General features: G+C 41.8%; 1 protein-coding gene across 1 annotated transcript in view; it reads left to right on the top strand.

Annotated features, from left to right (window-relative positions):
- Positions 1 to 213: 213 nt before the first annotated feature.
- LOC137435741 (A disintegrin and metalloproteinase with thrombospondin motifs 16-like) overlaps positions 214 to 16,470 on the top strand; it is a 257,905-nt gene continuing 241,648 nt past the window's right edge. Inside the window, exons 1-2 of the mRNA XM_078785110.1 lie at positions 214 to 1,084; positions 3,268 to 3,605. Coding sequence (XP_078641236.1) covers positions 214 to 1,084; positions 3,268 to 3,605 — 1,209 coding nt within the window. The remainder of the gene's footprint in view (positions 1,085 to 3,267; positions 3,606 to 16,470) is intronic.

Genomic DNA, 16,470 nt, shown 5'->3' on the forward strand with positions numbered 1-16,470 from the left:
AAGGTAGCACAGAGTATCAGAGATACACACAGACCAGGCCCAAGTGTATCGCTCCGATCAGCAGAGGAAGCCTTCAACTTCAAAGCAGATTGCCTCTTCTGTGGTACAAAGGGTGAACTTTGATTACAGGAAACAACAAGGAGATGTCCACTCTATCACATTTACAGAATGTAAAGATAGTCTTCTGCAAAAGTGCTCAACAAGGAACGATGCATGGGCGATACTGTTCGGGCTCGACTGCTCATTGTGTGTGACCTTCCAGCGGCAGATGCCGTGTATCACCAGGTATGCAGTTCAAATTTCCGGACAGGGAAACTGATCCCTCTGAATTTTGTACATAATGAAACAGTACAGAAGAAACAGAAATTGGGTAGACGATACAAATCACCACACGAAGGCGGTCGTCCTGCTCTGGATGACAGATGTCAGGCATTTATAAAGGTGACTGAATTCCTTGAGGAAAATGACGACGAACAAAACACAATCTCTGATCTGGTGGACAAAATGGCCGAGTATCTTGCTGACTCAAATGCCGAGTCCTATTCTCAAAGATATATGAAAGACAGACTGATTGAACACTTTGGCGACAGAGTCATTGTCACAACAGTTAATGGCAAATCGAATGTTGCAACGATGAGGCAAACAGCTGACAGTGTACTTTTGGAGTTTCATGCAAACCAGTCTAAGGATCCTATGATTCGGAAGAAAATAATCCTGGAAGCTGCCGCTAAATTCATACTGGATGACATAAAGCAAGTGGAAACAGGGAATGAAACATACCCAACATCGGAAGACTTTGAGTTCAAAGACGCCAGCCTCAACTTTCTTCCTGATACTCTGAAGATTTTTCTTGGAAAGATCTTGAAGGCAAAAGATGTAGAGCTGAAGATAGCTTCAATTGGTCAGGCTATAATGCAAGCTGCACGACCACGTGTCCTGATTGCTCCACTGCAAATTGCACTAGGGGTGCAGCTGCAGCACCATTTCGCCTCTCGTTTCCTTATTGATTCACTGCATGCACATGGGTACTGCAGCTCATACAAGGAAGTCACACGTTTCAACCAAAATGCAGCTGTATACCAGGGTACGGACATACCCAACCACAAGGGAGAATTTGTTCAATATGCAGCTGACAACGTCGACCACAACATTAGAACCTTAGACGGACACAACACCTTCCATGGCATGGGGATAATAGCCATGATTACCCCTGGAACAACACAAGGACATCCGATTCCTAGAGCTCAGGTCACTGCCAGCGACATAGAAACAACTGGAAGAATCCAGATACAGTACCATAGAGCTGACGACCAGGCACTTGCAACCTTGACTTATGGGAGCGTGCCTATCATGAGAGCCCATGATCCCACAGCCAACCTTGATGTACTGTGGAAGACGTCACTGCTGTTCAAGATACCAAGACCTGCATGGTCCGGGATGATGCAACTCTTACATCGTGGTGTCCAGCATTCAAAATCGTCTGTCCTGTTTCTCCCAATGATTGATTTGAGCTCGAGCGACACTACATGCATCTACTCCACTCTCAACTACATTGCGCAACATGCTAAACAACATGATGTACCTACCATCATCACCTTTGATCAGCCACTATGGTGGAAGGCATTGTCGATCATTCTCTCGGAGCCAGATGGAAGCCCCATGCGACGTATTGTGGTAAGGCTAGGTGCCTTTCATATGGAAATGAGCTTCCTTGGCAGCATAGGGCACCTCATGGGTGGTTCTGGGTTGAAGGAGCTGCTAGAACTCATATACGCACCAAATGCAGTGGATCACATCCTAACAGGAAAAGCAATTTCCAGGGCTGTACGGGCACACATCCTCCTGGATGCTGTCCTGAATGCACTCCTCCTGTCTGATCCTCTTGGAGGAACACAATACAGAACTGCAGAAGACTTGCCAGTTCGGGATGAAGATGCAATGAGTGGCTTGGCCGATGATGATGTGATTCATCCAGATGTGAGTAAAGCAAGGACCCTGTATGATGCGTTGATGAAAGGCACACGATCTTCCAACGATGTAGCAAGTGATCCAATCCTTGACAAGATCAGCAAAGTCTTTCAAACACAGACAGAATCATTGACCAAAGACCGAACAGCGAAACTGTGGTTACAGTATATGGATATGGTGAAGATCTTAAGAAAATTCATCAAAGCCGAGCGTATGGGAAACTGGTCCCTGCACCTCGAAGCTGTATCTGATATGTTACCATATGTAGCAGCCTCAGGTCATTCATTCTATGCTAAGTCTGCCAGGATTTACCTGCAAATAATGCACAGCTTAGAACAGGACTATCCAGATGTGCACCGTAAGTTTACTCAGGGCTTCCATGTCGCCCGAAGAAGTAGTAGAGCTTGGGCTGGAATTTCCTCAGACCTGATGATTGAGCAAGTACTCATGAGAAGTATGAAGACCAGCGGGGGGTTAACAAGAGGAAGAGGAATGTAATTCCTGATATTAAAAGTATAATTATATACCATGTGCTCGGAATGTATCGCAAAATGTGAACAAATCGTACCGCAAAAGGATGAAAAGGGGGGTCCATGTACCAGTGATTTTGACAGACACCCCATATTTTTAGAGCTTTAGACTTTTGATATGTTATCTGGTATATATTACTGCATACAATTTCGCACTGATATGTAGTGTTGCAGTTTTTTCCTATCTGGCCCCATATTTGGGCTAAATAGCTTGGACTATTCTGGCAAAACTTGGTGGATGAGTTGGGTAAATGACAATAACAAGGCGATTTCATTATGGGTTCGGTCCGGATCCAGATATGACCTATCAATGGGATACAAAACGTAAAGTGTCTAGCTTGGCAGAGGGATGCACTATGCACTCTACCGAGTGCGCTTCTAGTTTTACTCATTATTTGCATGCACATTATGTAGACGACCCCTTTCAGCAATTTTCACTCAGTATTCCACGTGGTATGTTTCTGTGATTTTGTGCTCTAATTAAACCAAACACTGGCTGTGAACCCAAAGAAATGTAAATTTGGTGGTATCCATTCAATGCCATATCATTATATGGACATCATCTTCTGATGAATTGCAGCTCCAAATATATATTTTTATTGTTAGAGTTATTTAAAGTGGCTTATATGTATTATTGGCTAATATGTGTGATGGAATTTTCAACATTTTCTACCTCAACTATACCTTTGTTGCTTTGCATGTGCCATTATTCATCTCTCCCTCCACTTCTCCACCCTCCCCTCATTTCTTCCTTCCCTTATATCGGAAGACTACCAGTTTGTGCACCCTGAACGTCTGGATGCGAACGGTGATGTTCCACAGAAAAGGCGCACGAAGCGCACTCTCTCAAGCAGCAGTAAAAGTTTCCCCTCAACGGCTGATATTCATCATTATCGCCTCAAGGGCTTCGGGCAGACATTTCATCTCGAACTGCAACCAACCAACACCTTTCTGTCTCCTGGCTTCACTGTACATGTTCTTGGGACACCAGGGTCTCACAAGGCCTACCAAAGTTTCCGTCCTTCATCCGAGAGAATCTGTCACTACCAAGGTCGACTACGTGGGCATCACCACTCTTCTGTGGCTCTTTCTACTTGCGATGGATTGGTGAGATATTCAAATTTCCTCTCCTCCATGCCTGCTGATAGTCTATCTTGTATTGTCAAAAAATTGTTATTTTTACATTTAACATTTCCTTTATTCTCTGATATCCTGCTGGGTCCTCATATTCCTCTTCACACCAACAAATGAGACAAAGGTGATATTCTTGTGAAGAATTAATGTGAAGGAATCATTTTGCTGGTAATGATGAGCAAAATATTACATAACTGAGGCAGACATAGCCCGATATATTTTGCAAGACAAGAACATTATAAGGCATTAGTATACCTTTATGAACATGAATTGCAATCACGTTAGTACGGCATCGCATTATATATGTATATATGTATATATATATATATATATATATATATATACTCGTATATATATACTAGCTTGGCTCGGCTCGCTGCGCTCGCCTCACCAAGCGTCGATACTGAGGAACCGGCTTATTTTAACTGAGGATAATGACTGTACCTGAGTTGCTGTGTTGTCATGATTTTCACCAATCATAACACAAACAATTACTTTGCACAAATGTATTTGTTGTGTTTGTGATATTACCTTTTTATAGGCAATTTAGGTTGAAGATTTAGGTTGAATGTTTTTTTTTCAAGAAAGAGCCCCTCAGCACATACATAGGGGAGGGGTAGGTGCAGACTGGAAGTTTGGGACGATTACACCTCACCACCACATAATGCAAAACACCTCACCACCAAGTAATTCAAAACACCGCACCACCACATAATTCAAAACACCTCACCACCACGTAATTCAAAATACCTCACCACCAAGTAATTCAAAACACCTCACCACCATACAACACGTAATAAAAACAACTCACCACCACGAAATAAAAAACACCTCACCACCACGAAATTAAAAACACCTCACCACCACGAAATTAAAAACACCTCACCACCACGTTTTTGAAAACACCTCACAGCCATCAAGCACGTAATCAAAACACCTCACGGCCATAAAACACGTAATAAAAATACCTCACCACAACGAAATTAAAAACGCCTCACAGCCATAAAACACGTAATAAAAACACCTCACAGCCATAAAACGTAATAAAAACGCCTCACAGCCATAAAACACGTAATAAAAACACCTCACAGCCATAAAACACGTAATAAAAACACCTCACAGCCATAAAACGTAATAAAAACGCCTCACAGCCATAAAACACGTAATAAAAACACCTCACAGCCATAAAACACGTAATAAAAACACCTCACAGCCATAAAACACGGAATAAAAACGCCTCACATCCATAAAACACGAAATAAAAACACCTCACAGCCATAAAACACGTAATAAAAACACCTCACAGCCATAAAACACGGAATAAAAACACCTCACAGCCATAAAACACGTAATAAAAACGCCTCACAGCCATAAAACACGTAATAAAAACACCTCACAGCCATAAAACACGTAATAAAAACACCTCACAGCCATAAAACACGGAATAAAAACGCCTCACAGCCATAAAACACGTAATAAAAACACCTCACAGCCATAAAACACGTAATAAAAACGCCTCACAGCCATAAAACACGTAATAAAAACACCTCACAGCCATAAAACACGTAATAAAAACGCCTCACAGCCATAAAACACGTAATAAAAACGCCTCACAGCCATAAAACACGAAATAAAAACGCCTCACAGCCATAAAACACGTAATAAAAACACCTCACAGCCATAAAACACGTAATAAAAACACCTCACAGCCATAAAACACGTAATAAAAACGCCTCACAGCCATAAAACACGTAATAAAAACGCCTCACAGCCATAAAACACGAAATAAAAACGCCTCACAGCCATAAAACACGTAATAAAAACGCCTCACAGCCATAAAACACGAAATAAAAACACCTCACAGCCATAAAACACGTAATAAAAACACCTCACAGCCATAAAACACGTAATAAAAACGCCTCACAGCCATAAAACACGTAATAAAAACGCCTCACAGCCATAAAACACGAAATAAAAACGCCTCACAGCCATAAAACACGTAATAAAAACGCCTCACAGCCATAAAACACGTAATAAAAACGCCTCACAGCCATAAAACACGTAATAAAAACGCCTCACAGCCATAAAACACGTAATAAAAACACCTCACAGCCATAAAACACGTAATAAAAACGCCTCACAGCCATAAAACGTAATAAAAACACCTCACAGCCATAAAACACGTAATAAAAACGCCTCACAGCCATAAAACACGAAATAAAAACACCTCACAGCCATAAAACACGTAATAAAAACACCTCACAGCCATAAAACACGTAATAAAAACACCTCACAGCCATAAAACACGTAATAAAAACGCCTCACAGCCATAAAACACGTAATAAAAACGCCTCACAGCCATAAAACACGAAATAAAAACGCCTCACAGCCATAAAACACGTAATAAAAATGCCTCACAGCCATAAAACGTAATAAAAACACCTCACAGCCATAAAACACGTAATAAAAACGCCTCACAGCCATAAAACACGAAATAAAAACACCTCACAGCCATAAAACACGTAATAAAAACACCTCACAGCCATAAACACGTAATAAAAACACCTCACAGCCATAAAACACGTAATAAAAACGCCTCACAGCCATAAAACACGTAATAAAAACGCCTCACAGCCATAAAACACGAAATAAAAACGCCTCACAGCCATAAAACACGTAATAAAAACGCCTCACAGCCATAAAACACGTAATAAAAACGCCTCACAGCCATAAAACACGTAATAAAAACGCCTCACAGCCATAAAACACGAAATAAAAACACCTCACAGCCATAAAACACGTAACAAAAACACCTCACAGCCATAAAACACGTAATAAAAACACCTCACAGCCATAAAACGTAATAAAAACGCCTCACAGCCATAAAACACATAATAAAAACGCCTCACAGCCATAAAACACATAATAAAAACACCTCACCACCACAAAATTAAAAACACCTCACAGCCATAAAACACATAATAAAAACACCTCACAGCCATAACAACAACAACAACATGCATTTTAAAGGCCATTTTCCCTGCTAGAGCGGGGGTTAGACTTGCGATGCCCATGACAATCTTCTCCATTTTGCCCTATTTTCTGCATCTCTCCTTGTTAACCCCCTTGCCCGCATTTCTTCTTCCACCATCTTTAGCCAAGTCTTTCTCGGTCTTCCCCATCCTCTACTTCCTTCTACATTCATTTCCATCACTCTTCTCAACCAGTCACTTTCATCCTTCCTCAACACATGACCAAACCATCTCAACCTGTTCCTCTTCACAGCATCAATCACAGGCTCTATTCCCATCATCTTTCGCAATTCATCATTTGCCTTCCTCTCTGTCAACGATACTCCGCACATCCGTCGAACCATTCGCATTTCCACCCTTTCCAACCTTCGTTGCTGCTCTACGTTCATTACCCATGTCTCGCTCCCATAAATCATAACACTTCTCACACATGCAGCATACACCTTTCCCTTCAGCTTCAACGACACTCCCCTCATCATCAGCACGCCACTCAATTCCCGAAACTTCTTCCATGCACATCTCACTCTAGCAACCGTTGCCGAGTCTGATCCACCTTCTCCATTCAGCATGTCTCCGAGGTAGAGATCCGAGATCCGAGGTCGAGGATCCGAGATCCACCTCACCACCAAGTAATTCAAAACACCTCACCAACACATAATTCAAAACACCTCATCACCAACTAATTCAAAACACCTCACCACCACCTCACAGCCATAAAACACGTAATAAAAACACCTCACCAACACATAATTCAAAACACCTCATCACCAACTAATTCAAAACACCTCACCACCACCTCACAGCCATAAAACACGTAATAAAAACACCTCACCACCACGAAATTAAAAACACCTCACAGCCATAAAACACGTAATAAAAACACCTCACAGCCATAAAACACGTAATAAAAACACCTCACAGCCATAAAACACGTAATAAAAACACCTCGCGGCCATAAACACGTAATAAAAACACCTCACAGCCATAAAACACGTAATAAAAACACCTCGCGGCCATAAAACACGTAATAAAAACACCTCACAGCCATAAAACACGTAATAAAAACACCTCGCGGCCATAAACACGTAATAAAAACACCTCACAGCCATAAAACACGTAATAAAAACACCTCGCGGCCATAAACACGTAATAAAAACACCTCACAGCCATAAAACACGTAATAAAAACACCTCGCGGCCATAAACACGTAATAAAAACACCTCGCGGCCATAAACACGTAATAAAAACACCTCACAGCCATAAAACACGTAATAAAAACACCTCGCGGCCATAAACACGTAATAAAAACACCTCACAGCCATAAAACACGTAATAAAAACACCTCGCGGCCATAAACACGTAATAAAAACACCTCGCGGCCATAAACACGTAATAAAAACACCTCACAGCCATAAAACACGTAATAAAAACACCTCGCGGCCATAAACACGTAATAAAAACACCTCACAGCCACGAAATTAAAAACACATCACCACCACGTCATTTAAAAACACCTCACCACCAAGTAATTCAAAACACCTCACCAACACATAATTCAAAACACCTCACCACCACCTAATTAAAAACACCTCACCACCACGTAATTATAAATACCTCACCACCACGTAATTCAAAACACCTCACCACCATGTGATTTAAAAACACCTCACCACCATGTGATATTAAAACACCTCACCACCACGTCATTTAAAAACACCTCACCACCACATAATTCAAAATACCTCACCACCACATGATTCAAAACCACCACAACGTTATTAAAAACACTTCACAACCACGGAAACAAAAGTTTGAGGGAGTCGTTAAGTGAACACAGACACTGCCCAGATGTGTCGATATCTATCTATAATTCCATTAATCTCTGTGTGTATGTGTGTTTGTATGTGTGTATGTGTGTATGTGTGTATGTGTGTATGTTTGTCTGTGACCGCTGTTTCTCGACAACCACGGGTCCGATATACTTTAAACTTGCCAGGTATATTGCTGGGGACCCGAGGATGTGCCTTTTCAAGGTTTCATATTAATCGGACAAGTACTTACCGAGCTATGGCGATTTCTTTACCAAACACTGCAAGCCGTTCGCTTTGGACCAAACCATTGCATGTAAATAGAGGGGGGGGGGTTCTGTGGTCGTTGCGAATGGACCAAACCATTCATGTAAATAGAGGGGGGGGGGGGGTTCTGTGGTCGTTACTGCCACGTGGTTTCAAAGTTTTTTTTTGTTGTTGTTGTTTGCACGCATGTTTTTTTGCACCCACGTACGGGCACGCCCTAGGATGTTTACACACACACACCCCTACACAAATTTTTTTTTTTTTTTTTTTTTGGCAAGGAACGGGCACCCACGTACGGGCACGTCCTAGCTTATATATAGTACGGGCATGCCCTAGTATAGATAAATGACTGTACCCGAGTTGCCGTTTTGTCATGGTTTAAACCAATCATAATTCAAACAATTATTTTGCACAAATGTATTTGTAATATACGTGATATCACATTTTATAAACAATTGAAGTTGGGGAAAAAAAAATTCCCCAAAAAATTCCTCAAAAAAATACTTTTTTTTGCAATTTAAAAAAACAAAAATCCTTAGGACATACCGATGGGAGAGATATGTGCATACCAGAAGTTTGGTACGATTTCACAAAAGTTTGAGAAAGTAGTTCAGTGACAACACAACACAAGACAACACAACACAGGACAGGACAGACGCTGCACAAATATATATATATATATCCAGGTTGGATATATTCAGGAATGTGGGGGGGGGGGGGGGGGGGGGAGGTCCGAGGTGGTTTCTCACAGGTACCTGGCAAGGTGTATGATGAGGACCACTAGGGGGAAGTGTTGTGGGCTATGCTTTGGTGGTGGCACCACGGACGGCCAACACGGGCCTGATGTGGTGACTGCCCGGGCATGTGGCCTGGCAGTCTCTCCCTGAGACTCTGGGACAGCCAGCATGTGATGACCGCCATGCTGTGTTGGTCTATGGACGCGGGTTAAACTGCATGGACAGGAATGGATACAGCCCACCGGACAACCATTGGGGCATCTGTGGAACATGATGGTGTGAGAATGATCTTCCACAGATATTCTGTTGTGATATGTGGACTCTCGGCTTTGGAAGAGAGCCATGGGATGGAATCGGGAAATTTGTAACAAGCCGAGCTTACGGGGCCATGCTCGGCTGGCAGGTGTATGGAGAAGCACTCTTCTTTGGTGAAATTAGTGAATTGTGAAAAATATTTGGGTAATCTGAGGGTTAGATGTAAATTTTGTGAAGAGGAATGGTGGACACTGCACAGTGGCACCATTGTTGATCCAGATGTGTTAGACCAAAGTGTTGGAGGCTGGGACAAAAATTTATAGAGTAGCAGGACACAGCCTTCAACTGGCTGCAGTGGTGACGGTGCCGATGTTTGGGACTCGGGGTTGTGGTGATGTAGTTGGGTAGTCTGGAGGTCAACGTGGTGCTGTGGGTGTCCGAGGTGTGTGGACCATGTCTTCTGTCTGTGTGGACCACCGATGAGTCTCCTGGGGGAGCATGGCTGTCAGCTAGACCCTGGGCGTGGTTAAGTGTGGGTGGGCACTGGGGGCTGCATGTGAGTAGACTGGGGGATGTGAGAGGTGCAGGGGATGTGAGGTGGATGCCACGCACTGCGACCATTCTCCCCCAGGTCTGAGGTTTTAGGAATGGTGGAGTTGGCAGCAGGTGCTCAACACATTGGCCAGCTGGGTCTAGTGGCGCCGTGTTCCTCGCAGGGGGCCGAAGGATTGATGGTGGGTCGCACCCTTATGGGCACTCATGGGCCATGTTGGCGTTTCGGCTGCTCACCTTGTCCCGATGGCCCTTGCACGCTAGAGGGGCGTAGTTGTCGTAGCCAAGGGTAGTAGTGTAGTAAAGAGCACCAGAGGAGGTAGATCCACATACTTGCCAGTACAGTGGGATAAAAGGAGATTTGGTGAAATTTGGATTGGTCCTATGGGATAAATTTTAGGATTCAGTAGGGTGGATGGCACTCTTGGACCCGACCAAGCTGCAACTACCTGCACTTGAGGTAAGTGACGATGTGTACTGTCCCAGGCTTCAGTACTTGCTTATAAATTGGGGACATGAGTAATTTGGAGTAGGGAGCGGGTGAGAGTGAGAGCTGGCCGGTGAGGGGATTGGAGTGTGAGCCACAAAGTGTATTGTGGGTGGCGTTTGTTTATGTGTAGAGAATTTTTGTGTTTTTGTGTGGTCGTGAGGATGGAAATTGAGATATGATTGAGTTTTGATTGAATTGTGTTTGGAAATGTGATTTAAATGTGAATGGGGATTTCACATGTAAGCAGGCCATGGCAGCATCTTTTTGTGACGCCTTCTATGGATATATGTGGTTGAGAATTGAATGGCAGTGGGGCAAGAAATGTTTTGGCAGCAGGGAAATGGCAACAGCGGCAACGGCAAACGGAAGTGTTTTGGTAGCGGGGAAATGGCAGAATTTGGCAGGAAATGGCAGCGGGGGAAAAAGGTTGTGACAGTAATTGAATTAACATCCATAATGATGCACTGCTAGATGGCTCCTCCGGAGCTTGGCAGGCAATGCGGACATACGTGGCGGTGATGTCACGACATTCGCTCATTAGGTTAGAGCACCAAATTACAGATACTAATTAGTTACTCCCAACCGCATTCAGGTTGTCTCCATATAGTGAGTGGATACCAGAGATAATGTTACCGTGTGGCAGGCGGTGCTTATCGCTTCCAGTAAGGTGCAGCAGTAGCTGTATGGGACACCTTACTGGTGGTTCCCCACTGATGGTATGAAGTCGCATATATATATATATATATATATATATATATATATATATATATATATATATATATATCAACTTTCTGCTCATTGTATTCAGTCGTTGCGCTTCTCAGCAGACCACAGCATGGCTGATCGGTGGTGTCCATGTTTCCATCTTTGAAGTGTTTCACAGACCTTCTGACACTGCTGGCACACATGCAGGCATCTCTGTACACCCGGCTCAATTGGCTGTTGATATCAGCAGCTGAGTTGTTGTCCTTCATGAGGAATTCAATCACTGCACATTGGTGAAACGAAATGTTGACAGCGAGTTTGTCACAATGGATTGTAGGAACACCAGCGATGTGCAAGCTCTGGCCCTGTACGTTTATATTGGAGTGGATAGATATTGCTAATAACTCGTCTTCTACTATATTCAGCAGTGTGGACTCCACTGGTGCTCATGACTTTTGGGACGGCCCTCGCGTGTATGTGTGTGTGTGTGTGTGTGTGTGTTTGTGTGTGTGTGTGTGTGTGTGTGTGTGTGTGTGTGTGTGTGTGTGTGTGTGTGTGTGTATGTGTGCGTGTATATACAGAGTGGTCCAGAAACCCTGGGCATATTTTGAAGAACGATACCTGCAACAAACAACTAAGTTTATTATTGTTCTTTGGTGAAAACAAAACATGATTACTCATTAAACAGTCTAATCAGTCTAATTTCCATGAAACAGGTCAGTTCAAATGTTCAAACTGCACTCTGACACACTCTGACATGCAGTTCTGCATGTTTCAGTCGTTAAGGCAGCAGTCTCATTACGGATGAATTGTTTGAAGTCTCTAAGGGCCATAGGATTCCTCGCATACACTTTGTGTTTGAGGAAACCCTAAAGGAAGAAATCACAGGGTGTTGTTAAATCACAAGACCACCACGGCCATTCAACCGGATCACGACGGCCAATTCATTTGTCTGTAAAGTTCAAATTAAGGGCCTGGTTCAACTGGCAGCATAATGAGCAGGTGCACCATCATGCATGAACCACATTTGGCCATCATTGAGTGGAAATACATGCTGCTCCAACATTAGAAGGTAATTTGCAGCATTCACATTTTATTCGAAAAATATTGGTCCAACAATGCCTCCAGAAGAAATGCCTGCCCAGACGGACACACAAGCTTGATACTGGACGTTCTGCTCAACAGTAAATTGTCAGTTGTCTCCTGCCCATATCACGCTGTTTTGATGATTCACAGAACCAGATGAAGTAAACTTGGATTCATCTGACCACAAGAGCTTGTTCTGCAAATCATTGTCCACATCCATTAACCCAAGCAATGTCTCACATGCCTCAACACGCCTGCCAAAATCATCCTCAGATAGTTGGTGAATTAATCTGGGTATGCATGGTTTCGCATTAAGGTCTTTTAGTAATCTTCGAATCGATGATCAGCTTATGTTGGTGACGTTTCATAAACGAGTTGATAATGGTGTGTTACTGTCGAGTTGTTGTTGAATGACTGCAATACTTTCCTCAGTTTGAACAGTATGAGGCCTACCTGGTGACTGTTTTGGAAGAATGCTGCCGGTTTCATCAAACTGCTTGTTTATTCTGCCGATGGTTCTTCTGCCGATGGTTCTTCCATCAATTGTGTCGGTGCCACATTGTTTGACAAGTTGTCTGTGAACTTCAGCCAAATTTCCAGATACATAATACAAGTGTACAGCACGAATTTTCTGTCTCACGATATCCTCTGTCATATTAGGGTGTCTAATTCACAATGAACTGAACTAATTCAAAGACAAACGTGTGCATCACAGTGAGCGAAGCTCACCCCGATTCATATCACGTGATGCACCTCACCACGTTGCGTATCGCGTGATGCATGTGCGTGTTGAAGCGGTCATATCCATTTACGAGTAATCATGTTTTGTTTTGCACCAAAGAACAATAATAAACGTAGTTGTTTGTTGCAGATATTGTTCTTCAAAATGTGCTCAGGGTTTCTGGATCACCATGTATATATATATATATTTATATATATATATATATATATATATATATATATATATATATATATATATATATATATATATATATATATATATATATATATATATATATAACATCTAGGCTCATTTAAGAGCATCATGACAGAGTGACATTATTTGTCATTACTCATGATGATATTATGACAGAAAAAGGCACCAAAATGGACACAACAAACAAGTGAATTAATGAATCGGAAAAGAAGAGAGATGAGGGAAGGGAACACAGTAACCTGTAATGTAAGAGGATTTGGACAGGTATGGTTCATTGTGCTGTAGAAAAGATTGCAGGTATTTATAGTGGGGTAACAAGAGATGGTAGTGTATCACATACTTTAAGCTCTAGTCTAGAGGAAAGAGTGGGTTGAATAGCCTCCAGAAGTTGATTTCACAAATAAGAGCAGCGAGTGACAAAAGTGGAGGTGTGCAGTACACCTGGATTTGGGATTAAAATTGATAAAGCAAAAAATAAATTTCTCGATGAAACTAAATGACAAATACAACGTAATAAAATACGGATTGTTTAAAAAAAGCCTTGTGTTTTGTAAAATCTTTTGGAAGTCATTGTTCAGGATTGTTGCGGCCTTTTATGTTTTCAGAAAGCATCTCTCAAGAAATGCATGACTTTTTGTTTTCAATGCTTTCTCAGCTGCAGCCATGACAAAGATTTTGTGACTTCTCTGGCAAGACATTTGCTTGAACTGTTGCTGATGAGTGTGATGACAATTTTTCATTGCCATATTTTTCAATATCACATCATTGCTGGGAAAGTGTATATTGGCATGAAGATATAAAATCAGGAAAAAATATTTTTTTCAAAGCAGTAATTTCATGGATATTCTCTTTTATTGAAGAGTGTTTGCTAATCTTTTTAAAGAGAGAAATAAACAACATGAATTGATTTTGGATGGTTGCCGTGATGAACTCTAGCGTAAGGCCAAGAAAAGTGTGCCGATTAGGGCATACAGTTATTACACGCAGCGATGAAGTTTGTAATTATTAAGATAAACACTCAGCAGGAATTTTTCACTTGTATTTGTTTACCATGGCACGTGCCTACAATGGATAACCAGTATAATAATTGGAAGTAATTGAGGAAGCACTTAAGTTATTTTATGGCCTATTTCATTGATCAATGCCTGTTTTCGTAACATCAAGAATGCCGTGTGATCGCTTCAACAAAGCCATCTGCTTGAAGTTTAAACACGACACTCAAATTAGATACTCCAGAGCTTTGATTTGTCATTTTGGTGAATTTCCTGATCATCCACCTGTCGTCCTAATAGGCAATTCAATTATTATGGAATGGTTATGATGATCCAGCACAATGAAATGGGGAAATTTTTTTTTTCATATAATTGAAAAGAGGTTTTGTGTTGATTGAGCAGACATTACTGCTCACAATGTGCACTTTAGCCAGGCAGTCACATATGTAATGGCTTTAGCAGGAGAGGACGCATGTGGAGTGCCTGGAGCTTTCCGCTTCCTGTGTAGCATCCCTGAACAGCAGCTCTGCATGAAGGCCAGCCAGCACATGTGAATGCAATTTGTCAATGAGCTGCATAAAGACACAACCAGGATAGTTTTTAGCATGCAATGTTACATTTTAAGTTGTGCAATCCATACAACATCGTCACTTGCAAAATGTACTCATTTTGTTAATAATATGCAATTGGTCAATGGTCACAGGCATTGCCATAATGACAGGAAATGAAGTTCAAAGATGATTTTGTGGAAATTGTTTGCATTAGAGGTTTTAAGTTAATAATCTGTTGTTATAAATATTAAATTGCTTAATTAAAAAATCTCGCCATCACCAGACTTGCTGATATGAATATATGTATGTGTGTATATATATACACAAAGATATATAAGTTAAGCACCCCCCATATATATATATATATATATATATATATATTTGCCTTGCGTTGGCTTACTTAATGGTTAATAGTGTTGGGTTGAAGACCCTGTCATGTCATTGAATCGACACCTGGTGGGTTGACAGCCTGCCATCCTTCCAAGGTCAGCAAAATGAGTTCCAGCTTACGAGGATGAATGAGCCATTCAAGTATTCTGTATCAGAGTGGCGACCCATCCAGAATTGTGCCCAATCGCCGAGAAACTGCTTTGGCAGCTCTATGCATTTGAAGATGCAAAAAGGAGTGATTTGATATATATGTATATGTATATATATGTATATCTATATATATATACATGTATATATAGATTGCAGGTATATATATAACATATATATATACCTATATATATAGCCTGGTGTTGGGCTAGCGGCTAGGGTGCCAGCTTAGGATCCTGGGTTCGAATCCCGGTCGATCGCTGAATTAACGCCAGGGGGGTTGACTCAGCCTGTCATCCTTCCGAGGTCAGCTAATTGAGTACCAGTTCACTGGTAATTCCCTGGTTGTCGTAAAAGGCGACAAAAAGGGTTGGCGGCAGGAAGGGCATCCGGCCGTAAAACATTGCTTCAAAAAGGGGACTGAAAAACAACAACAACCACGCCTCCCGAAAAAGGCCAACCCCCGCTTGCGGGGAAAAAAATGGCCTCTAAAGGTGTTTTTTTTTTTTTTTTTTTAATGTGTATGTATATACAGACTTGGCATTTAATATGGAATATTTTTTTTTTCTTGACTTGGGTTTACTTTCTTAACTCAGTATATCAATCTGGTGAGTTTCTTTTACACTTCGGTGATTTATTTGTTAAAAGAACCATGTCACTGATTGTCTGTCACAACAAGAAGTCAACAGGATTATATCACAGGTGGCGTGGCAAAATGTACGGACAGGTGCATTTGATGATTGGCTTCACAGTCGGGTATACAAGGGTTGTTGCGTTCTGTATTAGTGGAAAACAACTGCTGCACGTCTCCAAAAGTTATTGCCGCTTCCTCTGGAGATGGTCCGTCAACTCGACAATGCTGTTTGTCATGGAGTGGTGGCTTTACGAA

The sequence above is a fragment of the Myxine glutinosa genome, chromosome 9 (assembly GCF_964187855.1).
Source record: "Myxine glutinosa chromosome 9, kmMyxGlut1.1, whole genome shotgun sequence".
Taxonomy (NCBI): domain Eukaryota; kingdom Metazoa; phylum Chordata; class Myxini; order Myxiniformes; family Myxinidae; genus Myxine; species Myxine glutinosa.